The 17227-nt window shown below is 48.6% G+C and overlaps 1 protein-coding gene across 7 annotated transcripts in view; it reads left to right on the top strand.

Moving 5' to 3' along the window:
- Window positions 1-17227, top strand: part of LOC102546089 (carboxyl-terminal PDZ ligand of neuronal nitric oxide synthase protein) — a 279781-nt gene that overhangs the window by 242098 nt on the left and 20456 nt on the right. For all 7 annotated transcript variants that reach the window (XM_006209048.4, XM_006209047.4, XM_072946224.1 and 4 more), the window contains 2 exons: window positions 8575-8741; window positions 10386-10565. In XM_006209048.4, coding sequence (XP_006209110.2) covers window positions 8575-8741; window positions 10386-10565 — 347 coding nt within the window. The remainder of the gene's footprint in view (window positions 1-8574; window positions 8742-10385; window positions 10566-17227) is intronic.

Raw genomic sequence — 17227 nt, 5'->3', positions numbered from 1 at the left:
GCTAAAATCGCCGTACTACCCAAAGCAATCTACAGATTTAATGCAATCCCTGTCAAATTACCCAGGATATTTTTCATGGAACTAGTACAAATAATCTGAAAATTTACATGGAATCTGCTAATCCCAAACTCCTAGTTTATCCCTATCCATCTTTCCCCTTTGGTAGCCATAAGTTTGTTTTCTATGTCTGTGTGTCTGTTTCTGTTTTGTAAATAAGTTCATTTTTTTATCTTTTTTTTTTTTTTAGATTCTACATGTAAGTGATATGATATTTGTCTTTCTCTTTCTGACTGACTTCTCTTATTATGATAATCTCTAGGACAAACTGCTAATATAAAATAGATAAACAAAGTCCTACAGTATAGCACAGGGAAATATGTTCAACATATTATAATAAAATATAATGAAAAAGAATATATATATGTAAAGCTGAGTCACTATACTGTACACTAGAAACTAACACAGCATTGTAAATCAGACATACTTCAACAAAAAAAAAAAGAAAGAAAAAAATTTATATGGAATCACAAAAGACCCCAAATTGTCAAAACAACACTGAGGCAAAGGAACAAAGCTGGAGGCATAACCCTCCCAGACTTCAGATGATACTACAAAGCTGCAGTAATCAAAACAGCATGGTGTTGGCACAAAACAGACATATGGATCAATGGAACAGAACTGAATCACTATGCTGTATACCAGAAATACAACATTGTAAATCAACTATATTTAAGAGAAAAAAAAAGGTGGCCTGCTGGCAGAATTCCCTCTTCTTCCAGGGAAGTCAGTCTTCTTTTTTCTGTTAAGACCTTCAGCTCATTGGATGAAGCCCACCTACATTATGGAGGGTAATCGGCTTTACCCAGAGTGTGTACTGATTTAAATGTTACTCTCCTCTGAAAAATACTTTCACAGCAACACCTAGAATAATGTTTGGTCAAGTATCTGGACACCGTGGCCCAGCCAAGTTGGCAAACAAAATTAACCATCACAGAAATGAAAAGACAGCATGGTGTGATGGAGAGCATGCTGGACCAGCAGACTAGAGGAGCAACTGAGAGCTTGAGTTCTGGTGCCTGAACAGCTCAGTTTGGATCCCAACTCAGCTGCTTCTCAGCTGGGTGATCCTCAGCAAATTTGATAGCCTCTCTGGATCTTTCTTATCTGCCAGGTGTGAGATGATGCATATAAATCAGCATCGTGCCTAGCACATGACATACTCTAAATACATGCTAGCAATTAGCTAGTTCTCCAGTTCAGAGTCTGAACTGCATGACCCCATCTATGCAGTGAGGGGCAGTGGGCAAGAAGTCCCGTGATTTTACGGCAGGTCCACGTTGAATGATTAATCAGGTGCCCTCTGACTGTGGCGTAGTGCCATTGCCATGGAGTGAAACCTACTCTGAGTATTATAAGCGCTTGGGATTCTACAGATCTGGGATGGGAAGTTTTTTCTTATCAAGGTAGACTGCTTACTTCCCAGCCCCATAGTCACTTTCTTTTTACGGCCCCACGTGCTTTCCTTTTTTCTGTAAATGCTTCCCCCCACCCCACCCCAGAAGCATTTATTGATTCCATTAGGATTTTTCTCAGGAGGAGGGCACCTTGAAGCTCTAGAGTAGAGCTGTTGGTTGGCAGGTTTTTTTTCTCCCTCTTTTAACAAGAATCTTGCTTCCACATTAGGGAGCTTTTCATTTAATGCAGTGTTTATTTTTCTGGTGGAGCCGCCCCAGTGATGTGCCGGCAGGCCCTTTGTTGTGCAGAGGAAACGTGTTTACTCTGAGGGAATCGGGAAGTGCAGAGGCTTTGCTGTCTCTTTGATGTCTCCTCAGCCCCTTCCCTTCTGGGTCTCGGCAGTGCTTTTAATGAAGGTCCTCACTTCCATGGTGTGTGCCGGCTCGCTCTCCCTCTCTCTGCCTGCCTGCCTGTCCTCTCTCGTTCTTCCCAGTGTTCCCTACCCCGGAGGAGATTTTCCCTTTGTATCTTTTGGCAGCAGCTGTCCTAGGCCAGTCCCGGGGCTCAGAGCCAGATGGGGCCACTGCCCCTGCTCTGCTTGCCTTGCTTTGCCCTGTGCAGTTTCTTTGACTCCTGGAGAGGGTTTCCTGGGAGAGATCTCGTTCCCCTGGAGGCGTTCCTCTTCCCACGGCAGCAGGCAATCCAACGTGGGGAAGGGCTTGGAGCCCCTTGGAGAATAGAACTTCTTAAAAATAAAACTCTCACCATCTAGGCGGTGAGCCATGGATTCAGGAGTACTTGCTGTGTACCTGTTACATCTGCCGGACCTGGACATCCGGCTCACTCAGAAGCAAGCACACCGCCGACTTCCTGTCACTTCTGCGCTCCCACCACACCTGCTCCTCCATCTCATCCGGCCAGAACTGCCTGGTCCTTTGTTTCTTCTTAATTTCGGTTCCCTTCCTTCATTCAACACATATTCATCAAGTTTCCCCATGTGCCAGACTCGATTCTGTGGATACTGTGAACAAGGCAACAAGGTCCCTGCTGGCAAGGAGCTCACATTCAAAGCTGGGGTGGGGATGCAAGCAGATGACAAACAGGATCATTTTAGAGAATGTCAGTGCAATGAAGAGGATAGAGCAGGGTAGCTGGGACTACAAGTGGAAGCAGTGAGACTGTTGGGAGGCAAGGTGTTACCCTGGTTAAAAGCACTAAGCCTTTGAGCCCCAGCCCCAGCCTGCCTAGCTGTGTGCCTCAGTTTCTTCATCTGTCAAATGGGGATAATGATTATGCCTACCTCTTAGGATGGTTATGAAGATAAATGAGTTAATACATGTAAATCCCTTAAACTAGTGCCTGGAACATAGTATTATTGAAGTTTAAGCTGTTACTATTGCAATTATGAGGCAAAATTTGGTCATTTCAAGCACTTTTGGACTGAGCTGATAATCCTTTGTTCTTTTTTTCCCCAACCATTTTGTTTTTGAGGTATAATTGACATGTAAAAAGTTCTGCATTAATCTAGCGATACCTATCCATTTTAGCCCTGTGACAGTGGTCCGTTACCCATCTTTGGTCCCCAGACTTGGCCCCAGGGTACTTCACCATTCAGCAGTCCTTCTGCTTTCCCCATGTCCCTGCCTTCTGTTTTGGTGGATGATGTCCTTCTGTCCAAGATTAACCCTTTCATCTGCATCTGCCTTCCCTCTCACCTTGCCAGTTCCTGAACCCTGAACCATCAGCTGTCTCGCTCTCCTGATTCATTACCTAAACTTGCTACTGTGCTGACCTTTTTCCCCACTGCTGATAGATAAGGTCAAGTCTTTCCTATCTTAAAAAAAAAAAAAAACCCTTCCTTGTCCCCGCATCTCCCTCTAACCTTATCGCTTTCCTTTTCTTCATAGTCAAGCTTCTTGTAAGACACATCTATACTCACTGCCTACGTCTTACCACACCCCTGCCATTAGCCCTTCCGCTTCCAGTGATTTGGTGTCTGCTGCCTTCCAGTCCTTCCTGAAACGGCCAGTCAAGGCCAATGAAGGGCCACCTAGTCAGCGAATTGAACCAGCGTTTCTCTGCAGTGTGCACCACTGGGAATGAAGCACCTCCCTTCCCGAGCTTCTGGGGCACCCCTCCCCTACTCTCTCCTTCTGTCTGTGCTAGCTGCTTTCCAGCATCCTTGGTAGGCTCCTCTTTTTGCCTACCCCTTAGGTATAGGGGCTTCTCCTGGGTTTGGTACCTGGTGCCCTTTTTTGACTTCTCATGATTTTAATTAATGCTTCTCTCCAGGCTAGACCTTTTTCCTGAACTCTCCACTTATGGATAATGGGTATCTCCAGTTGGCTCTTACAGACTCTGCAATTTCATTCTTGTATCCACAATCCTGCTTCTCTTGAATTTTCTCTGAAGGATGCCAGTCTCTACTCAGTTACCCAGGTCAGAATTTTAAAACTCATCCTAAATGTATTCTTCTCTCTCCCTCCTCTCACCCTCAATGGACAATTGGTCACCAAGTCCTATGATTTCTGCTCCCCGAAGATATTTCAGATTTGTGCCCTGTGCTCTGTTACTGCCATCTCCTGAGCTTAAGCCCTCGTGTCTTCAACCTAGAGGACTGCTGTCTTGTCCAGCATGGATCTATTCTCCACATCATCTCTAAGGTGAAATTTGAGAGAATGAAAATCTTTTAGTATTACTCGCCTGCTTTCTGTCCTTCAAGATAAAATCTCAACTCTTTCTGGTCAGGCCCCTCCCTACAGAGTCATTTGCAGTGCCCCCACTGTGCTGTGGGTTCCCATGCCTCGGTGTCATTGCCTCTGCCTTGCTCTGCCTAGAATGCCTTCTATGGGCTCTCTGCCTGCTGCTTCACCTGCCTGAGTTGGCACTCCTTCCTCAGCTGTTGTTCTGCCCTCTAACCTCCGCCTGACCTAGATGCTCCTCTTCTGTTATCCCGCACCCTGGATCCCTCCCTTACAGATGACACAGCTTCATGCTGCATCTGTGGTTTATGTCTGTTTCCTCTCTCAGGATGGGGAAGCACCGAAAGCATGGATTCTGCTTATTCATCTTTATGCCCAGAATATTTCTTTCATATACAAGGTGCTTGTTAAGTAAATGAATGAGATCAGCTCATGTGTAGTTACTGTTCAATGTCTCAGGTATAAACAGTTTAAATAAACAGTTTAGAAAACAGTGCTGTCCCTTACCCTCAAGCTTAGTCTTACCTCTCCCTATTATAATTTGGAATCCACCATGCCCAATTCCATAAGTTCCCTAGTTTTGCCAGAAGATTCTCATATCGTTTCTTGTTCCTTGGGCTTGTTGATGTCACAGAGTTCAAATACCAGATTTTCTTCCTTGTCTGATAGGACCTGAAGAAGACCATTTGCTGTGGATCCCTCCTCCAGGTCTTGTCTTATCTGGTGTGCTAGCAGACACATACTATAATAATATCCCTCCATCTAGCTGGCTCTGTCTGTCTACCTCAGCTTTACCCTTCCGGTTCTCACAGATCTGCTTCACTGTAGAGGCATACCTAGGAGACACTGCGGGTTTGGTTTCAGACCACGGCAATAAAGTATTACAATAAAGCCAGTAGCACAAATTTCCTGGTTTCCCAATGCAGATAAAAATTACGTTCAGACTACAATATAATAAACTACTATACTGTAGTCCATTAAATGTGCAATAGTATTATACCAAAAATAACTGTGCATACCTTAATTAAAAATATTTCATTGCTAAAAAATGCTATCATCTGAGCAAACTGTAGTCTTTTTGCTGGTGGAGAGTCTTGCCTCAGTGTTCATGGCTGCTGACTGATCAGGGTGGTGGTTACTAAAGGTTGGGTTGACTGTGGCAAATTCCTAAAATAAGTCAGCGATGACGTTTGCCACATTGATTGACTTTCTTTTCAGGAACGATTTCTCTGTAGCGTGCAATGCTGTTTTATGGCATTTTACAACCACAATAGATCTTCTTTCATAATTGGAGTCATTCCTTTCAAACCCTGCTGCGGCTTTATCAACTAAGTTAACATAATATTCTAAATCCTTTGTTGTCACTTCACAGGTAGAGTAGATTTAGCATAATTCTTGAGGACCCTACCATTTTCAGAATGATAAATGAGCATTGACTTCAACTTCAAGTCACCAGCTGCATTAGCCCCTAATGAGAGTCAGCCTGTCATTTGAAGCTTTGAAGCCAGGTATCGACTTTTCCTCTCTAGCTATGAAGGTCCTGAATGGCAGCATCTTTCCAATATACGGCTGTTTCATGCACATGGGAAGTCTGCTGTTCACCATGAACAATATTCGCTAGATCATCTGGATAACTTGCTACAGTTCCTACATCAGCACCCGCTGCTTTACCTGGTACTTTTTTGCTATAGAAACGGCCTTTTCTTAAGCCTAACTCCTCTCAGCCTTCATAGAATTTAAGAGAGTTAGGACCTCGCTCTGGATTCGGGCTTTGGCTTGAGGGAATGTTGTGGCTGGTTTGAGCTTCTACCCAGACCTCAGAAGCTTTCTCCATGTCAGCACTAGGCTGTTTCTTATCATCCTTGTGTTCACTGGAGTAGTACTTTGAATCTCCTTCAAGAACTCTTCCTTTGCATTCACAGCTTAGCTAACTAGCTTTTGGCTTATCTCGGCTCAGTCATTTCTAGCTTTTGATTTAAAGTGAGAGATGTGCGACCCTTCCTTTCACTTGATTATGTAGGGGCCATTGCAGGTTTATTAGTTGGCCTAATTATAATATTGTTGTGTCTCAGGGAACAAGGAGGTCTGAGGAAGGGACAGAGATGGCCGACAAGTGAAACGGTCAGAATACATGCAACATACATTAAGGCTGCCGTTTTATATGGGTGCAGTTTATGTTGCCCCAAAACAAGTACAGTAGTAACATCAAAGATCACCGATTACAGATCACCATAACAAATAATGAATAGCGACTGATAACAACTAATGAAAAACTTTGAAATATTGTGAGAATTACCAAAACATGGCACAGAGACACAAACTGAGCAAATACTGTTGGAAAAATGGTGCCAGCAAATTTGCTTGATGCAGGTTTGTCCCAAACCTTCAATTTGTAAAACTGCAGTATCTGCGAAGTGCAATAAAATGTATACGCTTATACTGATCTCTACCCATTAGCCATATTAAATCGGCACGACTCCAAATGTAATCGTCCGAGAACCCGCTGAGTAGCAGGGAGTCTCTCAGAAGGAGTCCCGTGACTGGCGATTCACTTACTTCAGCCTTGGTTTGGGAACTCCACCGCTACAGAGAGAACGGCTGGCAAGTTTAGTTTTTAATGACTTCTGAGAAGCAGAGCTAGAACCTGAGAGGTTTTCTGATCCCTTCTGGGCTTCTGGCCTGGACATCTCCAGATGCTCTGTGGGGGTGGGGTTGGGGGGAGGAACTGCTTTGTTCCTGCTATTAGGATCTTCAGGGATGAGGGGCAGCCTCCTCCTGTAGCTCGCTTCCATGTTTTGCCACCCTGTTGTGACACTATTTCTTTTAATAGTATTTCCTGAACACGTTCTCTGTGCCAGATCCTTGAGAAACATGAACGAGACACACCCTTGGCCTTAAGACCAGGAGGGCACACTTGATGTTAAGTGCACTGACAGATGGACGCAGGGTGCCCCTCCTGGTGACCAATGGAAATCTCTCCTGCTCAAACACAGTTCCGTGTCGCCCTGTCCACTCTTCCATGGGCAAGGAGAACCAGGTGCTCAGTTCCCAGCACCATCCACCTACTGAGAATCCATCAGCCCTCCCTCTCACAGGGTAAACCTCCTGATGGTCAAGAAGCTCACTTCTAGGCGCAGGAGATGACAGAAAACAGCCCGCTCTTGATGCTCCTGCCTGCTGCTTTACAAAGGAGCTGGGTTACTGGTCTCCCAGGCCATGGACCAGGACCATCCTTGCTGTTACACACCGTTGCTACCCTCGACAGTCCATCTCCCAGCTCCTAGAGCAGCCAGGAGGAAGCCAAACACACTGTTTGCTCTCTAAATCCCAGGCTTGCCTCCCCAGATGACTCATGTGGGTTTGCATGGGGAGACTTGTTAGAACTGTTTGTTCTCCAAGGCAAGCCCTGCGATGGCCAAGGCCGGGCTCCCTGGGTTAGCTTTAGAATTAGGGAATCGGCTCTTCATACTACCTGCTTAGCTCATTAGCCTGTGCTGTTTTACTATTGGTGCTTGGTCTCTGAAAGCTTTTAAGAAATTTTATTTGAAGACAGTAGTGATGAACCTAATCCCAAATGTAGAGAAAAAAATATTTCCCAGGAAATGCCAGGAACTTGCCAGGTGTTTTTAGGGAGCCCAAGAAAAAGAGAGGAACAGGGAATGAAAAAAATGCGAAATAGTAGGACTTTCATACATGTATTGAGCATGTGATCAGGGAATTGGTCACTGTCTTCAGTGGGAAATAGACTAGACAGGGCATGAAAAACCAGCCACCTGCCTCTCCTCCAGCAGTGCTGCCTTCTGCAGGCCCCTTCCCTAGCTTCTGCTCTTGGGGGGATGGTCTGAGTAAGGCTCCGACGGTGGGACACTGATACTGGGTGGGATGGTGCCTCAAATCTCCTTGTTCTTGTTTTTTATGCCTACAACCCTCCATCCATCTAACTCGGCCTGTAACGTGCAGTTGCAGGAACTGAAGCCCGGAGGTGAGATGATTCGCCCCTTATCCGACAGTCTGTTAAGAGCGTGGAGGGGGAAACCGCAACCTCTCTGGACGCCCAGTTCAGGGTACTTTCCCTCGGCCATTTCCATGCCTGAGTTTGGATGAGGTTGAGAAGACTGTCATCCTGTTTCCCAGGGTCCCCACACCCTGTCAACACAAGCGTCCTGCCAACCTGGCAGCGCAGTCACCTCCAGGCTCGAGGAAATGTTGTCTTTGCGTCAGGACTTTACAAAGATATTAAAATGAGAACATCTTATTGGATTAGAAATTTAGTGGACTTGAGTGGGAAGGTATGCGAAAGTGCTGTGAGGCCAGTGGCATCCCTGGGCACGACGGAACTGAAAACAGAAGTGTAGGGGAGGGAGGATGCTGTCGCTGTGTGGCCACCCCCTGCCCTGCCTTCTCTGTTGTCCCGCAGGCCGCCAGCTCACCGGGGCCGAGAGGGCTGCCACGGCCGCCGCAGAGGAGACGGACATCGATGCGGTTGAGGCCCCGCTCCCGGGGAATGACGTCCTGGAGTTCAGCCGAGGTGTGACCGACCTGGATGCTGTAGGGAAGGAAGGAGGCTCCCACACAGACTCCAAGGTAAGCGGAAGTGGCCCATCCAGGTGATCTGCATGTCTGCACGTGTGTCACCTCCCAGAGTGGCCTGTGTCACAGCCTCAGCCGCCATCAGTCACCTCTTAGCCCCTGTGGGGTCAGCTTTAGAGTGAGGTACTCCCCAGCACAGTGGTGGTTCCAGAGCTTGGTTTACTTCCTCTCAGATGGGACTGACCTGTAGACGTTCAGCCAGTGTGGACACTGGATGCTCCTGCGGGTCAGGATGCCACAGAGCTCACTCCTGACGTGCGCCGCTCTCCAGGGTCTCCTCGGTACTGGTCCCCTTCTTCCCACTGGCAGCCACACCCTCGATGGCACCTCATCCCGACACAGCACCTGTACCAGGCTAATCCTTGCACAACACCACGTGATCCCCTGGGGCTTAGCTGATGGGCCAGAGTGCGTGGGCTTCCTCTGCCGGCAGCTGGCAGTTGTGTGCCTTTGCTGCTCCTGTGTAACAGCACTGGGGAGACTGGGAATTGGCCCATTGGAGGTTAGAAACTGCAGGACCACCTCAGGCATCATCACCTCCAACCTCACACCTTACGAGTGAGAAGATGGACGCCCCAAGGAGTTCCTGATATGATCCAGATTAAGAAACTAAGAACCTGAGACCAAATTCCAGCCAGAAGACGAAACAAACAAACAACACCCCTACTCCGCCCCTCTCCCCACACACACAGAAGGAGAATCCTGACAAATTGCCCTTCCCTTGGATTCCCGGCCAGTTCCGTCTTTCCCCATCACGCGCTGCCTTTTCTCGGGTGGAGGGCGTCAGGCTGGTTTACTAGGAGGAGAAGTCTGTCCAGTTTGAAGGGCGGTACAGTTCCAGACTGTCTGCCTGATACTTTCTTCTGCCCCGGTTTGTACAAAAGCCCTCTGCCAGTGGTGCCTTCCTCTTGCATATCTGAAGAGAGACCAGCAGTAGAACTGCAAGGAATAAAATCTCTCCCTGTGAACCAGACTTCTCTGGACCACAGAAGCCATCTGAGTGAAAGTGTCCAACTACCAGGAGGGAGGCGGGAGGGAAGGGAGCGGCGCTATCAGAGAGAGCTCTCCAAAGCACTGTCTGCTTTAGTGTGCAGACTTTCTTCCCTCATGGCGCTCACTGTGGGAGCAGGAGGTGCTGGGCTGGCGCCCCTCCCTCACAGGCCTCTTCCTCCAGTGGCCAACCCAGGAGAACCCTGCAGACCCTGGAGGAGGAAGCCCTAAGGATCCAGTAAAGTAAAGGTGGAAGCCACCTCCTTCCTGTCTCATAGTGGGGTGGTAGGTCGAAATCTTTCAGAGAACTAGATCCCTCTAAGTGCAGAACCTCGGGTAACTCAACAACACGGTCTAGTTGGAAGCTATGGGCAAGAGATGGGACAGTATCAGCTGCCTCGTCTCCGTCACATCCCATCAGTTACTAAGGTGTCCAAATAGGGTTTTCTGACTCTTGTCCCAGCCCAGGTAGCCACACCATCTCCTCCACGGGTTCCGTCCACAGTTCTACTGAAGACACAGCATTTCCAGCTCTTGGTTATAAGTGGACCATTTCACCCCATCCTCGTACATGCTGGGTGTATTACAATTAGGCCCCTAAAGATGGCGCCTGCCCAGGGTCATGTCCTGTCTTCTCTTCTCCTCCAGGTTTCACCCCACCCCCAGGAGCCCATGCTCACAGCCTCACCCAGGATGCTCCTGCCCTCTTCTTCCTCGAAGCCCCCAGGCTTGGGCACGGGGACACCACTGTCCACCCACCACCAGATGCAGCTCCTCCAGCAGCTCCTCCAGCAGCAGCAGCAGCAGACACAAGTGGCTGTGGCCCAGGTTCTCCTCAGCCTCCTCCCTACTTCGCAGGCTCCACTCTCATGGGCTTGACGCGCCTTCCCTAGCGAGGGGCACAGGGCAGGTTTAAAACCTAGGGAGCTGGAGGGGATGGCTCATGCTGTTGGATCATTGCTTGTTGGGGAACAGAGGAGGCGGGGATGGGAGAGATGGGGGATGCAGTTGAAATGGGAAGAAATGTTTTGATTTCTCGTGTATCCCCTGCTCTGAATTGGGCTTGGCTGGCTTGGCTGGATGTTGTTGGATAATGACTTGAACTTACGAAGGAACAAAATGCATATAGTCCACCCTTCCTTTCCTGCCTTCTTCTCCTGGAGTTTGGGGTAGGCAGGAATGCCTTTGGAGTCAAGACAGGTGTGACTCCGTGGTACCACTTTTAGAAGAGCTTAAAGTATGAATTTGTGCCAAACACTCTTGTGGCCGCTACCATCCTGGAATCCCACCCGCCTTGTCCATACAGGTGTCCATGCCTCCGTTAGTCATCCACTCATTCCAGGCAGGATCTGATAACCATATTGTCCTTGGAGTTCATCATAATGAGATTTATCTTACAGGAACTTCGATGTAGTATTTGAGCCATAATGGGAACTGGCTTAGATTTCAGGAGCCAAGTGCTGTTTGACCCCTGAAGGCTTGTAGGGCTGCTGCTGCTTCATAAAGGAGGGGGGAGCCGACTTCCCTGCTGCCTTTAGCAGGGATTTCTTCTGCTTGCTCCTGTGGAGGGCACTGTGGTCCACTTCTTCCTTGGAACTTGTGAGTCTGAGCTTCGTCTTCTCCATGGGCAGTCAGGGAATGGCGAAGACTTGATCGTTCGTACCAGTAAAGGCTGAATCCTGAGGTGAGAGTCAGAGTCAGGACCTGGGTGGGCGGATGAAGACAGTGAAGAGAGCTGGGAGAGCTGGTGAGAGCTCTGGGAAGGCGGCTCTGTGCTTTGGCATTCTACATCTGCTTAGCCAGGCTGACCTCTGCGGCTTTCTGCTTTCTGTAGTGAGAACAGGGAAGCCTTCTCTAGGGAGCACTTTTTGACCCTCGTCATTTCTTCTGCTCACTCTTCTCATGACCCTCGGTCAAGTGAATCACCCGGACAGAGCTGTCTTTTCCCCCACATACCCCTTGAGGAAGCACCCCGCAGCCTAATCAAAATGATGCAATGACTTGGGTCTTAAAAAGACCTTCTTACAATAGTCTCACACTGACCTGGGCCTGAGTCCCAGCCTCATGGGCACCTTTTGCAGCTGGGTTTCAAGAGAGTAGAATCAGTGGGGCACTGCTCGCAAGTGATTTGAACCTTTTTAAAAATCCTGATCCGGAACCAAAAGGATGTGTACTGATCCTGGGAGGATTCGCATGTGTTCCCAAAACAGCAACAAATAGGAGGAATTTCATCAATGGCTTCTTCTTATATTTGGGGGAAAAAAATCATTGTCTTTTGTCAAATGACAGAATTCATCTCCTCTAGTTAATAATGGCGCGGCAGTCCCGAGAATCCCCGCCTCCGGGGTGTGAGGGCTGACGGCAGCACAAAGCCTGACGGCTCCAGCACAGGGCCAGTCGGAACTCACAGCATTTCCAAAAGTTTCCCATTGAATACAGATCCATTCTCCAGTGGTGATACTTTTCTCTTTCAGCATATCAATTGCCAAGTAATTATTATTTATCTAAGAATGGGCTTGATGCATATTCATGATGAATATTATCAGAGAGGTATTTGAATTTGAAGTCACTGCTAAATAACAAAAGAAACTATTTGCAAATGTGTAATCTGTACAAGGAGAAGAGTGTTGTGGCAGTCGAAGGCCCCGCACTCTGTCTGCAAAGTCACAGGCCTGTGAGAGATTACGGGTCTCCCACCGCCAGAATGAAGCCTGAGGGTGGTTCTCTGGTCCAGAATCGAGCATCTGTCTCACTGGAAGATGACTGCCCTGGCCCTATTTTAATTGCTTCTCTCCTAGAAGACAGTGAGGCTAAGGGAGGGGAAGAATGTGGTGCTTGTAGGTCATTCATGAGCCTCTCTCTGTTCCAGCCACTTCCACAGGCTGGCCCTGTCAGCCTCTCATGCATTTGGAATCTGTTGATTATAGATGGGGTCCCCTGGCTGAGTCTCAGTTCGGGCAGTGACATGATTGGAAAGCCACCAGAGTGCATCAGTATCCCACGTTGATGAGATGACCCTGGGTGGGGTCATAGACTTCTGAAATCTTCAAGTCAGACAGGACCTTGAGATCATCAGACAGCTTCTGGAGCAGACTTCTCTGCCCCTCTCTGCATAGGTAGTCCCTTCAGTTTGCATCTTGCTTTGCTGCCCAGGAATGCAGCAGAGGTATTGCTGTACCTCTCACCTCATCTATTGTCCAGACTGATTCAGTCCTACACCAGCCGTCAGCTACAGCTTTCTCTGCACCTTCCTCTCCCACTCTCTTTGTAGCAATTGATCCAAAGGCTTCTTATTCGTACCCATATCTGTGGGTATAAACAGTTATAAAAGGTATATAGGTGGATCAGTAGACAGGTCTTCTTGGCATCTTTCATGCATTTAAAAGACATCAAATCCGGCATACTTGGTTTCTCTGCACAGTGGGATTGATCTCAGTGTCTAGCATGAGGTCAGTTTTTACTTAATTCTGTCCGATTCTATTGCCGCCAAACTGCAAAGTGTCTGTCTTTCTTTGTTAAACCACCAGCAGTCCCCAGAATTCCAGTGGGTAATACTGTGACCTCAGCACTTCAGGTGGGAACACATTTTCCTTTTCTCTGGGCACATCTAAATCCTCCTAACGTGGCTCCTGGGAAGAGCTAAGGATAAAGACAGAGCTTCAGGGAAACAGGTGCACTCTTGGGGTCCTTTGCTGCATGATTTATGCCTCCCTCCCCCATTTATTCTCACAAGCCAGTCTGGTTCTACTGTGGTCGTTGGGACCAGGCTTAGATCTCCTTCATGGTGTTCTGATTTGGTCTAAGACCTCAAGACCTCTCCCAGCCTCCCCCTAAACTGGTCCAGAGCTGGTCTAGAAAGGGTCTGCCCTGGCCCTACAGGTACATGGGCAAAGGTACTGCTCAGCTGATTCTAGGTTAGACCTCAGTGTGTAAATAGTGAATCCCAAGCTCCTCAGAACACTTTCCCCACCCAGCATGAGGCTTGCCTGGCTGCACTAGCTTCCTGCTTTTGGATGGACCAGAAGTTCAAGGGTGCAAATGAGAATATAGCCAAGCCTTGAACCGAAGCTGAGATGTAGCTGGCACCCGCATGGCCACGGGCTGGGCCCATATAGCTCCAGAACTGATCCGGGCACTGCAGCTGACTGGCAACAGTTAAGGAGGCCAGATTCCTTCACTTTGCCAATTCCTGGCCCAACTCTTGGCAAAATTGTTAGCGCAACTCAGTATTTGCTGTTTAAAGACTCCTCTACCTGTTGCCACTTGCACTTGTTCTGAAACAAGTGCTTGGTTACTTATGCTTTGCAATTGTGTGTGCCCTAGTTATAGTCAGAGGAACAGCGCACCCCTCCGCACCCCACCCCCAGGCCCTAGATTTAGCATCCATCCTCGCGGCCTCTCCCAGTCCCCAGCGCCCTGGGTGCACTGCCCAAGTCCCTGCCTTATGCATGTGAGACAGCGCCGCCCGCCTCCGCTTGTATGTCCGGTGTCGGGGGTGGGGGGGGCGAATTGCTCTGGTTCTCTCCACTGCCATTTCCATGTGCCTGCCGCTCCCTAACTTCAGCCTGGCCCTGCCCCCACTTCTTACGGAGGAGCTGGAGTCCAGGCAAGTAGGCTGGAGAGCGAGTGGGCAGTGGTCTGGTGTTGCTGGGTGGGTTGAGGGTGGGTATCCGAGTTTCGGGAAGCGGCGCAGAGCTGGAGGGTGACTTTGTCTGTGACCGGAATAGTGATTGCCAGAGACCCCACAGCTCTGGAGAGGCAAAGCTAACTCTGCCTTTTCAGAAATTAATGTGGCCTGCCTTTGCGAAAGGTGTTTGATGCTTTAAAAGAAGAGTGTGATGAATACAAATAAATCCCATCTGGTAGGGAGGATGTGGTGGTATCTGCCCCCTGTGGTACGCGGAAGTGTGTGCACAGCTGTAGCCAACTGCCCAAGCCAAGGCTGAAAATAATGCCGCCTCATTTAGGTGCTTCAAGGCCAGACCTACATATGCAAAATGCAGGGACTATAAAATTTCCTCAAATGTAAAGGAAGTGAGGCCGTTTTGTCCCCACTTGGCCTGGTTTGCGTTCCCCTGTGGTGCAGACGGCTGCAGCGAGAGGTCTGAGCCTTAAGCCTGCTGCCACTTTTGACGGCTGCAGAAGCAGAAGGGCTCATTAGAGCTGGTTTGGGGCAGCGGCAATGGCATGTGCTCCCATGTTCCCAGGGTTTGAAAACACCTGAAATGTTATAACTCTGCATTTGCAAAGCTAGAATTCTTACTTAACCTAGTACAAGGAGCATGCAAGCACAGCATTTTCTTGTAGTACTGAGGACCAGTGGATTCGTGATGGAGACATTTAATTCGAGGTCGTCTTTTATGTATTGAGGTTACCTCCGCCACTGGAAAGGTTACCTGCAAAAGAAACTTCCAACCTTTTTTCCCTTGGCTTCTGTAGGAGGGAACTCCTCTTTTGTCCCCAGTCCTAATTCTCTGACTTCCCAGTGGAAATCTAGGGATGTTCTTCAGTGAACCTGTAATGAATGGCCCCCAGTACCAACTACTACATTCAGCTGGACTTGGAATCGTAGACTGTCTAAGCCTCTAGCCAGCCTTCTTAGTTGAAAGATGGAGAAAGTGAAGTCCAGGTAGAAGTGAATTACCCAGTTATAGAGAGTAACCAACGGACTCAAGCATCCTGGTCCAGTGCTCTCAAATGGCCTCTTCTGTTGGAATGTTCAGATGTGGGATTCAGGCACCTGAGTCTATAACATGTGTGTGCAGGGAGTCCTCCAGAGATGCCAGTTAGCAGTATGCAGAGTTCTCCATCTTCTCTATTTACATGCATTGAAAGTTTTGTTCCACATTTCTGCCTAATATTTCTGTTTTGTTCCAAAGAAACTAGAAAATGGATAATTAACAATTCTGTCTGCTCAGTACGTTCTTTTCAGTGATACTCTTAGTTGGAATAAGTTACATTACTTGCAGATGGAAGGTTAAGGTTGACCCTTCCTCTGGGGGCACTTCTTGGGGGGTTCTCCCAGCAATTGTTCTGTTTCTCAGAACCAACAGGATTTGGGGAATTCTCAGGTGAACTGTCTCCATGTCTCAGTTTCCAAGGAAGATGGAGGCTTAATAGCCACCCACCATCTGATATCCAGATTAAAATCTCATTGCCACTCCTTTCCCAGTTCTCAGCCCTCTCGAGACCTTTGCTTCGTTTATACACGGCAGGAAATGAAGCTGATGTCAGTTGTCTTTAGCAGCTCCTCTTGGAGGACAGGTTTACTTTAGGTGCTTTAGGCGTCCTCCCCCTGGGAGAAAGATAGGCCCAACCTTGGGAGCCGCTAATGGAAAGTGGCAGCTAATCTCATTAGTGGCTCCACTTGGAAGCAGAACCAACTACAAGATCAGGTCCTGAGAACTGGGCGGGGCGAAGCGGCTGCTGCATCCAGGAGTGTGATCTCTGAGTGCTGGCTGCTGGGAGGGGCGGGCGCTGGACTGGCAGGGCCCTCAGTCAGGCTCGGCCAGGCTGTGGGGCAGAGATGATCATTTACTCCCTGATGGAACGTGACGGAATCTCTGGAGCAGCCTGCTCTTCAGAAACCCAGAGCACCTGTTGGCTGAGCCAGAGAGTCAGCTCTTAGGACTCCTTCCTTCTCTCTCCTCCACTCCTGGTTTCACCTGTCCCGCCCCCTCATCCTGACTCCACCTCATGTTTTTGGTTCCAGAAAACCCTCTTTCCTGCAGGCTGCCTCGGTCCAGGTCACCAAATTTATCAGCTCCCCCTATTCAGGGACCTGCAGAAACCTTCCATAGAGACCCCTTTATCCACATCTTAGCACAAAAATCACATTCGTGTGAATATTATCATTGCCTTGTGACTCAGTTTCTTTAAGCCAGGGTCCTGATAGGGTCGCCCCACACCTCCCTCCACTGAGCACGCGGGGTGTGCCGTTGCCAGCTGCTCTCCTCAGGTCCCCTTCCTCCCACAGACGGCGGCTCTCTGAGCTGTTCACTCAGCCCTGCCGGGGCTTCTGGTTGAGGCCCTGTTGTGAGTCAGCCAGCAGACGTTTGACCTCGACCAGGTATGAAGCAGGCTCCTAGGTTCCCAGGGAAATATAGAGGAAATGGATGGTCAGGGAAGGAAGCTGACACACACAGACGTGAAAAGACAGGCTTGGCTCCAACCACCTCATTAACTTAGAAAGGGCCCGTGTAGGGCTTCCTGTTTCTCATTATGTTTGGGTGTGAGGAAGGATTGTGTGGGGGTTTACTGTGATGTTCTTCTTAGCTAGTGGGTCAGCATATCAGTTTTTCATTTTGTTTCTTAAAAGATGAGACAAAGGTACCTTCCTCAACATGGTTAATATGTTAGTTGTCAAAGGGGTTCTGACAGGGCTGGAGCAGGGGCAGGGTCTGGGGCGCAGCTTACCTTTCTTACCTTTTGCTCTTGGTGTGGGGCTTGGAGTGGTTCGTGAGTGACGCATCACAGCCCTCACTCGGGGC

The sequence above is a fragment of the Vicugna pacos genome, chromosome 21 (genome assembly GCF_048564905.1).
Source record: "Vicugna pacos chromosome 21, VicPac4, whole genome shotgun sequence".
Taxonomy (NCBI): domain Eukaryota; kingdom Metazoa; phylum Chordata; class Mammalia; order Artiodactyla; family Camelidae; genus Vicugna; species Vicugna pacos.
This window is presented reverse-complemented; position numbering and strand designations above follow the sequence as displayed.